We start from the raw sequence: 16,548 nt of genomic DNA, 5'->3' as shown, positions 1-16,548 counted from the left end.
CATGTTCCTTGGTGGTCTAGTGTGCATAAATTATCGAAGTGTAAAACATGCAATAAAGGTAATAAATATTCAATTCCCTGGTAATTTATAGTATATACTTACCTTATACTACCATACTTTATATATGTTGCAGTGAAATGATAGAATCAGGGATTTGATTGAATCCCGTGAAAAGATGAAATGACCAAGCTGTTCCATCATTTCCCTGAAGGAAGTCAGTGATTTGACCAAATGCCTGAACCCTTTCAGGGAAATTATGAAATGAATTCTTTCATTACCCCTGCAACATAGAAGTTGCTTACAGTATTGCCTCTCTACTCCCCGTCTGCCTCCACCGCCCGTCCACTCATTTCCCCTCCAACATGCCTTCTACTCCCCCAGCCTGTCCACTCTGCTCCACATCTGCCCTCGCCGCCATATGCCTGCCGGGAGGTGTGCCACTCTGCTCCCCGTTCACCCCGCCGCCATATGCCTGCCGGGAGGTGTGCCACTCTGCTCCCCATCTGCCCCGCCGCCATATGCCTGCCGGGAGGTGTGCCACTCTGCTCCCCATCTGCCCCGCCGCCATATGCCTGCCGGGAGGTGTGCCACTCTGCTCCCCGTCCACCCTGCCGCCATATGCCTGCCGGGAGGTGTGCCACTCTGCTTCCTGTCCGCCATATGGCTACCAGGAGGTGTGCCACTCTGCTCCCCGTCCACCCCGCCGCCATATGCCTGCCGGGAGGTGTGCCACTCTGCTCCCCGTCCACCCTGCCGCCATATGCCTGCCGGGAGGTGTGCCACTCTGCTTCCTGTCCGCCATATGGCTGCCGGGAGGTGTGCCACTCTGCTCCCCGTCCACCCCGCCGCCATATGCCTGCCGGGAGGTGTGCCACTCTGCTCCCCGCCCGCCCCCATATGCCTGCCGGGAGGTTTGCCACCCTGCTTCCTGTCCGCCATATGGCTGCCGGGAGGTGTGCCACTCTGCTCCCCGTCCACCCCGCCGCCATATGCCTGCCGGGAGGTGTGCCACTCTGCTCCCCGTCCACCCCGCCGCCATATGCCTGCCGGGAGGTGAGCCACTCTGCTCCCCGCCCGCCCCCATATGCCTGCCGGGAGGTGTGCCACCCTGCTTCCTGTCCGCCATATGGCTGCCGGGAGGTGTGCCACTCTGCTCCCCGTCCACCCCGCCGCCATATGCCTGCCGGGAGGTGTGCCACTCTGATCCCCGTCCGCCCCGCCGCCATATGCCTGCCGGAAGGTGTGCCACTCTGCTCCCCGGCCGCCTTTGGTCTTGTCCACCCTGCCACCATATGCCTGCCGGGAGGGTGTGCCGCTCTGCTCCCCATCCGCTTCACCGCCATATGCCTGCCGGGAGGTGTGCCGCTCTGCTCCCCATCCGCTTCACCGCCATATGCCTGCCGGGAGGTGTGCCACTCTGCTCCCCGCCCGCCTCCAATCCCGTCCGCCCCGCCACCATATGCCTCCCGGGAGGTGTGCCACTCCGCTGCCTGTCCACTTATTTCGCCTGCAACATGCCTTCTGCCCCCCAGCCTGTCTGCTCAGCTCCCCGGTTGCCCCGCCGCCATATGCCTGCCGGGAGGTGTGCTCTGCTCCCCGTCCGCTCATTTCCGGAAGGTATGTCACAGGGGAGAAATGATGGAACTCAATCAATCATTTACCTGAAAGGGGTCAGGCATTTGATCAAATCCCTCACTTTCTTTAGGGACATGATGGAACGGCACGGTCATTTCATCATTTCCCAGATGTGATCAAATCCATGGATTCTATCGTTTCACTGCAACATATACACTAGACCACCAGTGAACATGTTACCCTACTTTATATACAATAGATTATCAGGGAGCGGAATATTACTTACCTTATATATACTACGATACTTCATATACAATAGACCATCAGGAAACATAATATTGACCTACCTTATATACCCTAGACTTCCAGGGAACATACTACCTTACCTTAATACAAGTATTACCTGACTTAATTTTCAACAATCTGGCATCACACACACCAAATATGGTACCTATTCTAGACATACTACTTTATTATCTGCAAAAACATGTACAAAAGTGTTTTCAGGTGTTTTGTGCATGCGTCTAACTGCACGAAATTGAAGACAAAGCCCTGATCTGCATAAATCATGTGAAAAAGGGTTTAGTAAAAAAATAAAAAATAAAAAGTTCCAAAAAAGAATATAAAAAAATAAAAATAAAAAATGGAGTCGTAAACAAATTTTCCCATGCGTGTAAAATTCCTCAAAATCCAAAATATGAGCAAAATAAAAAAAGTAGAGCAATCACGGATTAAGTCTGCCACAACAATCTAGAAATCCGTCAGCCGCTGTTTATAGGGGGATGATACGGTGCGGCGTCCTTCCTCCATATGGCCGCTATAAGCTATGATAGCAAACACGGTCGTTCCTTCAGATGTCACCAAGAATACGGCTTAAGCACTAAATTTCCCCGAAGCACAAACATAATCTTGGAAGTGCGAGAGGGTGAAAGGATAAGCAGAAAATAAGAAGCGGCGGCTGCAGGTCAGACGGATCAAACACTGAAATCCCATCATCTAAAGGGATAATATTGGGAGGGGAGCAACGGAGGACACGGCACAAAGGAGGAGACTCCGGAGGCCGGCAAATCTAATAAGTGGCGTGAAACGCAGATATACCTACTCTACCCATCATGCCCCACGAGTTCTGACATGTCCAAACACTACGACTTCTGTATGTTCAAACATCGCACACTTTTAGGGTATAATATATCCTTTATCGATCTCGGTTATTCGTCACTTTGGATACAATAAAAACACAGCTATTTTTTTTTTTTTTTTTTTTCAAAAACAGCACCACTCTAGTCTTCAGGTTGTGTGTGGAATTACAACTTAGCTCCACTCACTTCTATGGAAGAAAGTTGTAGTACCGCACACAAACTGAGAATAAGGGTGGCGCTGTGTCTACAACAAGTTAGTCATGTTTTTCTAATCACGTATAACCCTCTTTCATCTATATGTGGGGGGTGAACTCCTCTCTCACTACTCTCACTGGGAAACCATCAGCAAGTAGGCAGAACCAGTTTATGAAAACCTGCTTGCAGTCTATAAAACATGTAAACGAAAAACAAAAGAGTCTTTGTCGCCCATAGCAACCTATTGCGGCACTGCTCTTTTTCAGAGAATAGTAAATGAAAGCTGAGCTGTGACTGGTTGCTATGGGCAACAATGACATTGGGAGGTCTTTGTTAGGGTCAATGGGGGCCCGATAAGACATTTAGCCTCCATAATTTTTTTTTTTGGGAAACTGGGCCGTTACTACAAACAAGAGGCTGAAGTGAGGGCCCGGTGACTGAGATGATAGTGGGAAACCTAAAAATAGAACATATGCGATTAAATTATGTATACCGCCTGTCTGTGCATATTACAGGAGGTAACCGAGCGGATGTGTCTCGGTCAGTCATGGGGAAAGTCCATGTACATGTAAATAACACTATTGTAGAGGTGGCAGGGCCAGGAGGAACACGTATGCTTCTTGCTATGCAGATCCACTGGGTCCTGGTGGCCTGCTCCATGTGGGCATATTCCACAGCCTCACCCATTTGTCTCAGTTATCAAATTGGTATCAAAAATAGGAAAAAAAAGTTTACCAGAAAGTCCAAAAACATCAACTAAACAGATTGTTGCCTTCAACACCCCAATGGTGACCTGCCGCAGGGCCACAAAAACCCAATATGGTGACCCACTCCAACATTTTGTGGTCTTGGCTGGCTTCATACACAAGAAGGTCAACCCCTCCAAGTCTTATCAGCTGCTGCATGCCCCGCAGGAAGTGGTGTATTTTTTTTTTCAGTCTGAAACGGTGCTCTCTGCTGCCACCTCATGACAGGAACAGACAGCAAATCCCAATCCTCTCTTGTTCTAGACAGTTCCTGTCACTGACAGAAGAGGCAGGAGGGAGCACTGTGTCAGACTGTTAAGAATACACCACCTTCTACAGGTAAAAATTACCAGTTTTGGGCACTTTTACATACTTCACTTTTTCTCCATGAAATCAACGGGAATTTAATAATCTGCTCTACAATAAACGTCCAATTTTGAAATTTTTTTTTTTTTATTTTTTTTTTTTTTTTAGAGATCTGTGAGGACTGTATGTCAGTTTCTATACCCTAAAAATCCCTCAAGTGACTGAGACCTAAAACAGTACATGAGAAGCACAGGGGTCCATAAAATAGACATGTAGTTACTTCTGCCGCCATACGGGATGGGAGAGTCTTCTTTTTATTCTTCTTAAATGAGAATAAAATGTCATTTTAGGTTCAAAAATAATAGTAATAAGTAATCTATAAAACCCCTCACACGCATCGCCATCGTATAAAAACCCTAAAATCGCCTCTAAATTCCTTTCATACAAAAAAATTTCCAAATAAAGATCTAAACACTAAGGCGGAAAAAAAAATGCTGGAAATGTCCTCAGAATGAGCTAGGGCGCGTCCAAGAATGTGTTCCACGACAAGGCGTAGAGATGAGGAGCGCTAACATGGCTCCGACACACTCCAGAGAGCACACCGAAGGACGGAGACAGACAGGAATATCAATGAGGGGAGCAGATGCCGGGGGAAAGACGTACAAGGCATAGAAAGAGCTGATGGATATTCAACAATATACACGATAACGAGTAAGGGTATAAAGGGTATATACACAAAAAGACTCTGACTCTGCATTGAGACTATGGTTCTCTTCATCCTCAGTCATGAATAGAATTGCAGAACATAGTAAAGACTGACACTGCTGCATGAGTGAAATGAATGATTTTTTTTTTTTAGTTTTTTAGTATAGGACACGTGCCACAACCCAATTTCAACCTTTATTTTAGGATGCAATTCATTGTAATCCCATAGGTGCAGTTAAAATATACTGGTTTAGTGAGCTTAATATAGATTTTATTAGGTCTTTTGTCTTTATTAAAAAAAAAAAAAAAATCTTTTATTGTCCCATGCAAAAGCCATTCTAGGAAATTTTCCCAATAGAACTGCGTTAATGGAAAACCACATCACACAGATTCATGTAGAAGAGAAGTGTAGTTGTGACTCATGCCGAATATTGGGGAAAGAAGGCAAAAAATACCACCAAAAAACACAATGAACGAGGCATACTGAAAAGTGCAAAAAATGTAACAAACCATAGAAGGGGCTGTGAAATGGAAATATACTTTTAAATAGTAAAGCTGGGATTGCTTTGTTAGATCATACGACCTGAGCAGCTTTAACTCTACTAGTAATGTCAATAGATTTGATGATTTATATGGAGTCTCTGAGGGAACCGCCATGGGGTCATCATACACCCAACAACACACATTCCAGTCAAGTGATGTATGTGAAAGTTAAATACACATTACTAGGAGAAATCTGCACGCCTCCTCTCACCTACACCGCTCTGTGTCTATGTAGCTAACTGGCAAACAGGGGGTAACACCGCCTGCACCATATCTAGCACTAACACACCTTATTTCTCCTTAAAGGGACAGCGTTAGATTGTTGGACAGCTGCACAATATACAACCTCTCGCACCACTTTTTTATGATGTGCATGGGTGTAACACAAAGCCATGTCAGCATTCATAGGTTGTAGATTTTACTGGTGTCATAAAAACATAAACTAACCGTAGATGGGAAGAGTACCAATGTTATCTAAATAGGACTCACTGCCATAACCAGTCTGCATATACAAAAATAGTCATGTAATCTTAGATCATTGTTGTGACAGGTACAACTCAAATCCTCACAAGTTGACACTGGTTTCACCCTCGTAGATGGGCAATGATCACCATACAAATAATAATGGCTTCCTCTATTTTATCCAGTAGACGTAACCTCCTAAGATAGGAGTCCCAATTCCCAGTAGCCCAGTCACCAAATAATGTTATTCTTGGTTTTTCCCAGTAGACCCATAATAAACATCCATAACTATTCCCAGTAGACCCATCTCCCAACCATCCGATACTTCACAGTGAACCAAACACCAAAAAACATCACCCATGACCCCTTCCCTGTAGACCCCAACACTTCTAACCATCAGCAGTAGACTCAATAACCACTAACATTATCCAGGACTCATCATCCTTGATTCACTTGGTCACCATAGATCCAACCAATATCATCCAGGACTATTCCCGGCAGGTCCAAAAACAGCAGGTGTGGTGCTGTTTTTCAATGTGACCATGTTTTTCTAAGCCCTTTTGTCTAAGTCCTGCAGTTCCCAGACCTCTGGTATGGGTGTATACTGTGGTACACCGGTGTAGGGGTAGTTTTATATATTAACTTAAAATGGGACAGGGCCATCTATGTCTGATAAGTGCAGCGACCCAGCACTCTGGTCCTCAGGGGCCACTATGGTCTTTTCACCAGGCACAGCTCCATATATTCAGCAGTGGTTGTACCTGGTATTGCAGCTGATCTCCTTGAAGTAAATGAGACAAACTGCAATACCTGGTGCAGCCACTGCAGTTTATGGAGCTGTCCCTAGTACAAGGGAACCAAAGGAGGGGGCATTAATTAGACCTCCCCGTTTCAGATACTGATGGCCTATCCTAGGCATATACCTGTAAGTTTTCTGCATTGGGCAATCCTCACTCACTAGGAGGCATCCTTAACCATATTGTGCTCACAACGTTTTCATAAGGACGGTAAACCCCATGATCAGCTGTAATCTGTAGGGAATCAATGGGCTGTCTGTGTAATACAGGACAGGTCCCGAGACATCACCTTCAAGATTGTCCCAAAGTCAACTGGCAAAAATTATTATGTTCTTAAACGATAGAAGAGATTTTAAGTAACTATGGCCTTACCTTATGAGAAGAATCCGGTAAGCCGTCAGTCCTCACAACCCCTGTATTCCATAAAGGACCATCTGTAGGAACCACGCTTGTCTCACCTGCAACAAATAAGAAAATTGAGCATCCTTGTACAAACATTAAATTGTCCATCAATTCTAGGTCTATACAGCCACCACTAGGGAGCGCTATGATGCTAACTGGGCCTCCACATTCATTGGGCCCAGAATAAGCGCAAAAAAAAAAAAAATTAACTCAATCTGACTCCATTCTCATTCTACAGAATACTAAATTTATACATCCCTAGAAATTCAAGGGTTAACCTCTGAACACACGCCTTGCCATACGGGGGATGATGCGTGGGGTTTTTGGGAGAGGTCCATGTTCATTTTCTTTTAAGAAGCAGCCAATAGCTCACTTTTTTGTCTCCGATTCAAAGAGGAAAAACAAAGGTCACATGACTCATTCTGGAATCCTGGCGCTAGGTTATAAATCACTGGCATCCAACCATTATAAAAGAAATAAGGGAGCAGGCCAGGCCGAGCCTTGAGCCACTTCAGTCTCATCAGGAAACTTTTGGTGTGTCTTTATTATTTTCTAGAATTTTTTCTATTTATTAATTCTTTACACACCATCAAGAGTATTTTTCGCTACCCTACAAGGAGCAAGGGTTACAAAGTCACTGTAGAAGTCAAATCGCACTGTGAGGGTGCAGGAAGAAATGTGCTGCTTTTAGTGGTGACATGAGGTACTGCAAGTACTGCAAATTTTAAAATTACTATTAGGCCCCGTTCACACTGAGCAAAAAGAATGGAATTCCACAGCGGAGCTCTCTGCCGCGCTCAGGTCCTGCATTGTGTTAATGGGAGAGCACACACGCCCCCGCTTCCTCTCATCTCAAAGAATTGACATGTCAATTCCCTGAGCGGAGGCGCGCGCTCTCTCTCATGGACACAAACACTGAGCTCGCCGGAATTCCGCTGTTTTTGTTCGGTGTGAACAAGGCCTTACTGTCTGACTCCTTCACACTTGGATTGCACACAGTGAACACAACCTGTTTTTTCATCCGCATTTGCGTGCATCCGTTTTTTTTCATTGACTTCCAGGATAAAAAAAAAAAATAATGGATCAAAACCCATCAGTACACAAAAATGTGGTTGACCGTGTGTTTGTTCACACTAGAAAGAAGAATGGAAGTCAATGGAAAAACTGTTTAAAATGGATGCAAACAAATGGATTACTTTTTCACCATATTTTTGCATTAAACATATAAAAAAAAAATGCAGTGTGAACCCAGCCTTATAGCATCACTGTAAGCCTCATCATTTCTATGCTGTAGCAGAGGGACAACAAAGAAAGAAACAAAATGTATTCATGCTGCTAGTGGTGAAATGCAGTACTGCAACTCAAAGTGAGATAGGATGTCACCCTCTAATTCCATTGGAATTCCGCAGCAGAATCCCGCCTCCTTCAGTGTCAAACAGTCTCTCTATGGGAGGGCTCATGCGCCTCCGCTTCCTTCACTCACAGAATTGACATGTCAATTCTTTGAGTGGATAGCAGAGGTGTGCGAGCCATCCCACTGTTATCGTTTTAATACGACATGTTGAAAGACAATGGTCAGCAGACATCATGCAAATCGGCTGATTGCCGGTAATCGGCCAATGATGGTAATCCGTCAGAATAGTTTGTTCTAATAGGTCATGTTAAAAGGCAACGATCAGCTGACATACACAATGGGGAAGATTTATCAAACATGGTGTAAAGTGAAACTTGCTCAGTTTCCACTAGCAACCAATCAGATTCCACCTTTCATTCCTCACAGACTCTTTGGAAAATGTAAGGTGGAATCTGATTGGTTGCTAGGGACAACTGAGCCAGTTTCACTTTACACCATGTTTAATAAATCTCCCTCAATGTATGTAAAACGTTTAAAACTGGCCATCAGTCCGTGCAATGGGGGCGGTGGCAGCAGACAGCCGCTCTCTCCAATGGGCCACCCAATCATTCTAAGGATCATTTGGGCTGCCCATGCAGCAGCGTCCCATCTCTCGACCCACTGTCTGTGTGTGTAATAGGACAGACAGCAAGACAGACAGACAAAGTGAAAGAGTGCTGAACGGTGCTTCTTTCTCTAGATAATGCTCTGTAATACGGCCCTTAAAAGGGACATCACCCTTCCCATCCATCACATCTCCTGTACTGAATGCAATTACCTATGCTGTTATCAGCAGTTTCAGCAATGGGGAAAGCTGTCCGTAGTGAACGTCAAAGCGATGACCGACAGGAAGTCCGTAAATCCACCCTCTCCCATTATATTCTGTGGCATATCTCCAGGAACATGTACTGTACATCCCTGTGTCTGATATCAGGCGAAGGAACGAAGGAAATGCCAGGAGAAGTAACCACTGACATCATCGCAGAGCAGCAGAGAACGCGGAGCGCGTATATTACACCGTCATATTCCATTAATATGGATCATAACCCAGCAGAAGTAGTAGTAGTGACAGAGCCGGGGGTCTGTGTCATGTCAGAGGTAAAGCTGGATTTCCGAGCAGGAATTCCGCTGCTCTCTATTTATAACCGGCTCTCACATCCTGGCCGGCTATCCTTGGAAACCGTGCAGGTCAGGCTCTACCCTACTGTGCCGCCTCCTATACATACGCCTGCGGATATTCCCTTCTCTGCTCACACATGGGAAACATTTAAAGGGATGCCGAATCTATGCCTGGCACCATATAATCGTGCGGCAATGGTGGCTCAGATTAGTCACAGTGTGTCTGGAGAATCTCAACACTAAAGATAGATCAGAATGGACTGATCATGACTTATCTGGACTTCCCTATTACTCATCCCATCAAACAGCATCAAAGTTATGCCTTCCTTGTAAAAAAACAGCGCCACCCTGTCCTCAGGTTGTGTGCGGTATTACAATTCAGCTCCAATCACTTCAATGGAACAGAGCTGCAATACCCCACCCAAACTGAGGACAGGAGTGGCGCTGTTTATGGAAAGAAAGCGGACATGTTTTTCTAAACCTGGACAACCCCTTTAAAGATCTCTGCTTGCCACCACTGACTAGAAGCCAGACAGCTAAACACAGCTAAAAACCGCACTGATTTGGATGCAGAATCCGTACACATTGCCACATTCATCTCTCCAACGTCCATGGGAAATTCCGCACTGTGCTGAAAATCCCAGGCAAGTTTTCAAAATCTGTTTGAAAAAGTGTGTAAAAAGTTTTCTGTGTTACTTTACACAGATTCTCCTATTGAAAGCAATGGAAGGTTTGATACCTGTTTGGATCTCAGATTAAAACTTGAGAAGTGTGAACAAGTTCTTAGGTCTCGGAATAAAGCATTAGTATGTATAGGACCGTAATGGCGAACCTATGACAGCACTGACACTCGTAGCCATATTCACTGCCCATCACTGGTATACGATGTATACAGGATTGTTTCTATTGAAAGTAGTTCGGCCTCAGCTGTTCCACAGGTGGCAGGATCGAGAGAGAGTAACAATGGAGCACTGCTAACCTCTCCCCGTGCCTGTGATCCGACCACCTGACCCGCCCCAGGACCCCTGCCGGAAGGCCCACTCAGCCAATCAGTAGCTGGAGCGGAGTCCCAGTCACTGACCAGCTGAGCGGCCAGTCCATCAGCTGGGTCGTGACATCTGCCGCGCCAGAGATCCCAGAGCCCAGAACAGAGATCCGGTGCTAAAGAGGCACCTTGGAGGTCGGACTTCTCCTTTAACTACAGCAAACAGAGATACTGAAATAGCAAGCAAGGGAAACCTGATGTAAGCCTACCAGACAAGGCCTCATGTTCTCTCCAGTGCCAGTCCCTGTACCAGAGTACCACCGTCGCCCCGCACAATGTCAGAGTGTTGACTGGCACCCCAGGTAGTGGATGGGTTAATGTGAAGATTAGCCTTTGCAACAGAAGAATCAACATTATTGCTTAATTTCTAAATAAAGCACCTTTTGTATAGAGCCGGTCCAGATCCCTGGCAGGGGCGCCACGGCTGGCACGGCTCCACGCAGCGAGACAAGGGCAGGTATAGATTTTACGTCCTGTTAATTAGTCGTCTCATTCGTAGAATTGAATTTAGGACAAAGGCTGAAAAACGCTTCTCCTTCAGGACCCGAAAAGATCAATTACCCATGGCAGGAAGGAGGGGCGACCTCTGAAGATGGCAGAGACCCTTCTATCCCCACACCTCCTGGTCATACCTGGGCAACCACGGCCCCCACTGCAGTTCCCATGGGAGAGACGACTAGTTTTCTGGGGGGTCGACAATGAGAGTTGTCACCCTCCTTGTTAATTCACAGTCAGTGATGTCATCAATACCTGGTTAGTTCATAGATTGCACTATTAGTGATGTCACTACCCTTGTTAATTCATAGGTTGGGCTGTCAGTGAGGTCATCGCTGCCACTTTAGCCTATGAATTACACATGGGAGTATGACATCACTGACAGCCCAATCTATGAATTAACAAGGGCAGTGACATCACTAACAGTGAAATCTATGAACTAACCAGATATTGATGACATCACTAACAGTCCAACCTATGAAATAACAAGGAAGGTGACAACTCCTTGTGCGCTCTATGATTTAAAGGGTAGTTCACAAAAAAAAATAAAAAATCTTTCAGATCAACTGGTGCCAGAAAGTTATACAGATTTGTAATTTACTTCCTAGTAAATCTCAAGCCTTCCAGTACTTATCAGCTGCTGTATATCCTGCAGGAAGTGGTGTATTCTCACCAGTCTGACACAGTGCTCTCTGCTGCCACCTCTGTCCATGTCAGGAACTGTCCAGAGCAGTAGGAAAACCTCCCTTGAAAACCTCTCCTGCTCTTCAGACTGGAAAGAATACACTATATGCAGGACATGCAACAGCTGATAAGTACTGGAAGACTGGAAATTTTTTTTTTATAGAAGTTACAGATCTCTGGCACTAGTTGATCGGAAAGAATTTTTTTTGTTGACTACCAATTTTAAACTAGATGTTGATGACATCACTGCCTATTTGGCCTATGAATTAGATATGGGGGCATGTCATCAACATCTGGTTATTTCCTAGACGTCACAGTCAGTGATGTCATCTTTCTTGTTACTTCACAGGTAATACTGACGGCGACATCACACTAACCTATTATTTACACTGTACCATCCTGTGTGCTTACACATAGGTTTGCACCCGTGGTCATACCGCCATGATCCCTTACCGCAGCCTATGTACAAAGGGATAATGCCAACACAACTGCATGTGCAGCTTATGTATAACCAGGAGAACAATGACATCACTGACAATGCAGCCTATGTAATACACAAGAACAATTACATCACCCATGTATTAAGGGAAAGTGTAGCACACAGACTACAATAGAAGCAATGACATCACTGACAATGCAGCCTATGTAATACACAAGAACAATTACATCACCCATGTATTAAGGGAAAGTGTAGCACACAGACTACAATAGAAGCAATGACATCACTGACAGTCATAGGCGTAGCTAGGATATATGGGGCCCTACAGCAAAAAACTGAACAGGGCCCCTTAAATCCTGTATGACCCGGCGCAGTCCCGTGGCGCCCCCTTCTGCCAGATCCCTAGTATATGGCTGACGTCACTGGTGCACCAGGGAGCTGGGAGAACGGAATGCCGAGAGGCGGCGCAGGGTCATAGGAGTATTGGGGGGGGGGCACGAAGACTCTGGCAGAGCACAGAGCCAGTGGGTGCTGTGAGCCGTAGCTACCATGGAGGTAGACCACGTCTCGCTGGAGGGGCCCACGCCCCTCTGCCACAAGGGTCCCATAGCAGTTGCATAGTCTGCCTCTATGGTAGCTACGCCACTGCTGACAGTACAACACAAGGGTAATATAAGTGATTGTGTGGTCTATGAATTATAGTACATGGGTGGCATGGACAGTGATGTCATCACACCTTTATCAATTCATGGACTTGCACTGGTCAGTGATGTCATCTTTCTCCTCATATACTGGGTACACAGACAGTGATGTCATCATGTCCAATGTCCGTGATGTCATCATTCCCTTGTTAATATACACTGTTAAACCGACAGATGTCACTGCACCCAGTGTTAAGTCATAGGTTTCATGGTTAGTGGTGTCATTGTTCCATTGACAATAGGCTAAGTCCTCCTCCTCTTGATGTCTGAAGAGCATAAAACATGATCTGGAATCAGTGACCATCCGCCTGTCTGGACTATTACCTATAGAGAGATCAGACAGGCCACCATCTTTTCTTTAACACGTAAAGTTGAGATGCTATTTAAAACAGCAGCGCATACACTTCACAGCAGCCATAAAGCACAGCGCTCACCGGATTGCCAGGTGGCGACGCATCTGAAGATTCATAGCCATACAGGCCCACCAGTACTAGAGTCTCCAGATGGATGGGCCGCAGCTTCTCGGAGGAAGACGTCTGTATCTTTACAAGACATGAACTGGACAGCATCAAACACAATGAGATCCTCGGCAGGAAACAGCGATTCATAATGTAATAATGTCGCTATTCAAAACCCAACACAGATCTGGCCACAGCTGGATGGGCTCCACATCCGGCCTGCTATTCTGGGAGACAGATCCATTACAAGACATCACTGCACTATATATTGTATGCTGGAGCTATTGCTGAAGGCGGACTACAAAAATTTTAAATAAAAATACAAAATGAAAAAGATAAATAAAAGAATAAAAAAGAAAAAAAAATAATTCTCATTTGATGTAAGCCGTCCCATTTATAACACTAAGCCCCGCGGGCTCTATAAACACTTTATTAAGCAAAACCAAAATATTCCTTTAATCCTTGGTAAGGAGGTCAGAGCGAGAAATGTGCCGGGTCAGCAGATAGAGAAATCGATCAGTCACACTGGGGGGGCGTCACTAATGCATGTAACCAGGTCACACAGCCCAATGATAACAAGAGCCGGGGCTGCCGCACCATCACCAACTATCACATCATCAGCATTTTGCAAAGCCGCCACCCCGGTAACTGAGGTACAAAGCTACAACCAGAGGTAGCGGCATTACACATGAGGGGAAATATATCATTATATACCGTGCAACCCAATATAGTAGTTATATTCTTGTATATAGGGGGCAGTATTATAATAGTTATATTCTTGTATATAGGAGCAGTATTATAGTAGTTATATTCTTGTATATAGGAGCAATATTATAGTAGTTATATTCTTGTATATAGGAGCAGTATTATAGTAGTTATATTCTTGTATATAGGGGCAGTATTATAGTAGTTATATTCTTGTATATAGGAGCAGTATTATAGTAGTTATATTCTTGTACATAGGGAGCAGTATTATAGTAGTTATATTCTTGTATATAGGAGCAGTATTATAGTAGTTATATTCTTGTATATAGGGGGCAGTATTATAGTAGTTATATTCTTGTACATAGGAGCAGCATTATAGTAGTTATATTCTTGTATATAGGAGCAGCATTATAGTAGTTATATTCTTGTGTATAAGGGCAGTATTATAGTAGTTATATTCTTGTGTATAAGGGCAGTATTATAGTAGTTATATTCTTGTATATAGGAGCAGTATTATAGTAGTTATATTCTTGTATATAGAAGCAGTATTATAGTAGTTATATTCTTGTATAAAGGGGCAGTATTATAGTAGTTATATTCTTGTATATAGAAGCAGTATTATAGTAGTTATATTCTTGTATATAGGAGCAGTATTATAGTTATATTCTTGTATAAAGGGGCAGTATTATAGTAGTTATATTCTTGTATAAAGGGGCAGTATTATAGTAGTTATATTCTTGTATAAAGGGGCAGTATTACAGTTGTTGTATTCTTGATCATAGCAGGTTTTCATCAGCAGTTGTCACTTCCCCTCCCATATTCCTTTTGGCAGATCCTACAAAGTGCATGACTCAGCATGAAGTGACAATGGGCACGGAAATAAATAAATAAATAAATAAATAAAAACTGGAAACCGTTCTACCCTGGGGTCACGCTAGTTAAGAGAAGAAATCTGATATCAGCATTTTAGGAACATTTGCTACTGTTTTGAACATCTTGTATTTTTTCCTATGTTATTACTTATTATAACTCTTTGCACCCACTTAAAACCAGCGGAAGCGACCGGCAACTGGAGAAGAAAAAGTGTGTATGAGAGTGTTACACAGGGTAACTGCCAGGAAGTGTGCAGTCATTGGTTAACAAGCGGAGGCCCCATTATTCTTACTATTTAACTGAAAACATAAAAGGAACAAGATTCTTAACCCCTGACCTTCCAAACTAGAAAAAAAAAATTCAGAAAGGAAACAAGGGGACAGATAGAGGGATTGCAGGGTCATACTACACAGAGTTTGTAATCTGTAACCATGGATACATATAACTCTGCACAGATGTATACACATAATGGTAGGTGATCTTAAAGGGGTAGTGCGGCGGTAAGAAATTATTCACAGACTAACACACATTACAAAGTTATACAACTTTGTAATGTATGTTATGTCTGTGAATGGCCCCCTTCCAGTGTCCCACCACCCCCACCCGTGTACCCGGAAGTGTGGTGCGCTATACTCACCTGTCACGTGCCGACACCAGTCTTCGATCTTCAGTGAGTGAGGTCTTCTTCAGGCAGACGGCGAACAGCTCCGACTGTCCCGAATGCCGGACGCCCTCTGCAGCGCCATCCGATGCTCAGCCGCGATTGGCTGAGCATAACGCGGCGGAGGGGGGACGGGCGGCAGCGACTCGGCCGTCCGTCCGAAGATGACGTTTGGCACAAGATGGCGGACGGACCTCGACACGGATCAGGTAATGTATAATGCACCACACTTCCGGGTACACGGGTGGGGGTGGGGGGACACGGGGAACGGGCCGATTCACAGACATAACATACATTATAAAGTTGTAGAACTTTGTAATGTGTGTTATTCTGTGAATAATTTCTGAGCGCCGCACTACCCCTTTAAATCAAGGCGACCTGCAATATTGCGTGAATTTTCATTGTTTTTCTAAATCTGGACAGCCCATTTACCAATACCGGATGGACCCCAGGGAGACCAGGTCGCATACTATGGGCTGGCTATGGTGAAATACCTCTTCAAAGGGAAGGGGTCACCATGAAAATGCTGCTTAACCTATCTGCATCATGTTGTAGAGTACGAGGAACTGAGCAGATTGGGGGGGAAAAAAAAAAATCAGATTAACTTACGTTATTAATGTAAATCTTCGAGTCCAGTGGGCGGTCCTACTCTTTAACCGACAGCTCGATGTGTATAAAGAAATAACTGTCAGTCAATGAGTAGGACTGCCCCCTGGACTCCTAAAGCCCAGAGGATTACCTGAAAAAACACATGTTCTACAGAATCTTCCCCCATAAAACTACATATCGATTTTTTTCAGCCCTTGCGCCTGTACAAAAAGCTCCTGATTAAAAAACATTTTATTAGTGACCTCATTAAAAGTGTTAAAGGAGCACTCCAGAGGTAAAAAAATATGTTTTCAAATTAACTGTTGTCGCAAAGTTATACAGATTGTGACTTTTAAAAAATCCTTCCTGTACTTTTCAGCTGCTGTATGCCCTACAGGAAGTGGAGTTTTCTTTCCAGTCTGACACAGTGCTCTCTGCTGCTACCTCTGTCCAGGTCAGGAACTGTCCAGCACTGGCGAATCCCTATAGAAATCCTCTCCTGCTCTGGACAGTTCCC

General features: G+C 44.7%; 1 protein-coding gene across 7 annotated transcripts in view; it reads right to left on the bottom strand.

Annotated features, from left to right (window-relative positions):
• The window catches only part of PTPRA (protein tyrosine phosphatase receptor type A), a 92,973-nt gene that overhangs the window by 37,539 nt on the left and 38,886 nt on the right, over positions 1-16,548 (bottom strand). For 6 of the 7 annotated variants that reach the window (XM_069977205.1, XM_069977207.1, XM_069977206.1 and 3 more), the window contains exon 2: positions 6,841-6,926. In XM_069977205.1, coding sequence (XP_069833306.1) covers positions 6,841-6,926 — 86 coding nt within the window. Of the gene's footprint in view, positions 1-6,594; positions 6,627-6,840; positions 6,927-16,548 lie in introns of those variants that run through there. The other variant, XM_069977208.1, reaches the window with a different exon arrangement.

Source organism: Dendropsophus ebraccatus, chromosome 7 (genome assembly GCF_027789765.1).
Source record: "Dendropsophus ebraccatus isolate aDenEbr1 chromosome 7, aDenEbr1.pat, whole genome shotgun sequence".
In the NCBI taxonomy this organism is placed as follows: domain Eukaryota; kingdom Metazoa; phylum Chordata; class Amphibia; order Anura; family Hylidae; genus Dendropsophus; species Dendropsophus ebraccatus.
This window is presented reverse-complemented; position numbering and strand designations above follow the sequence as displayed.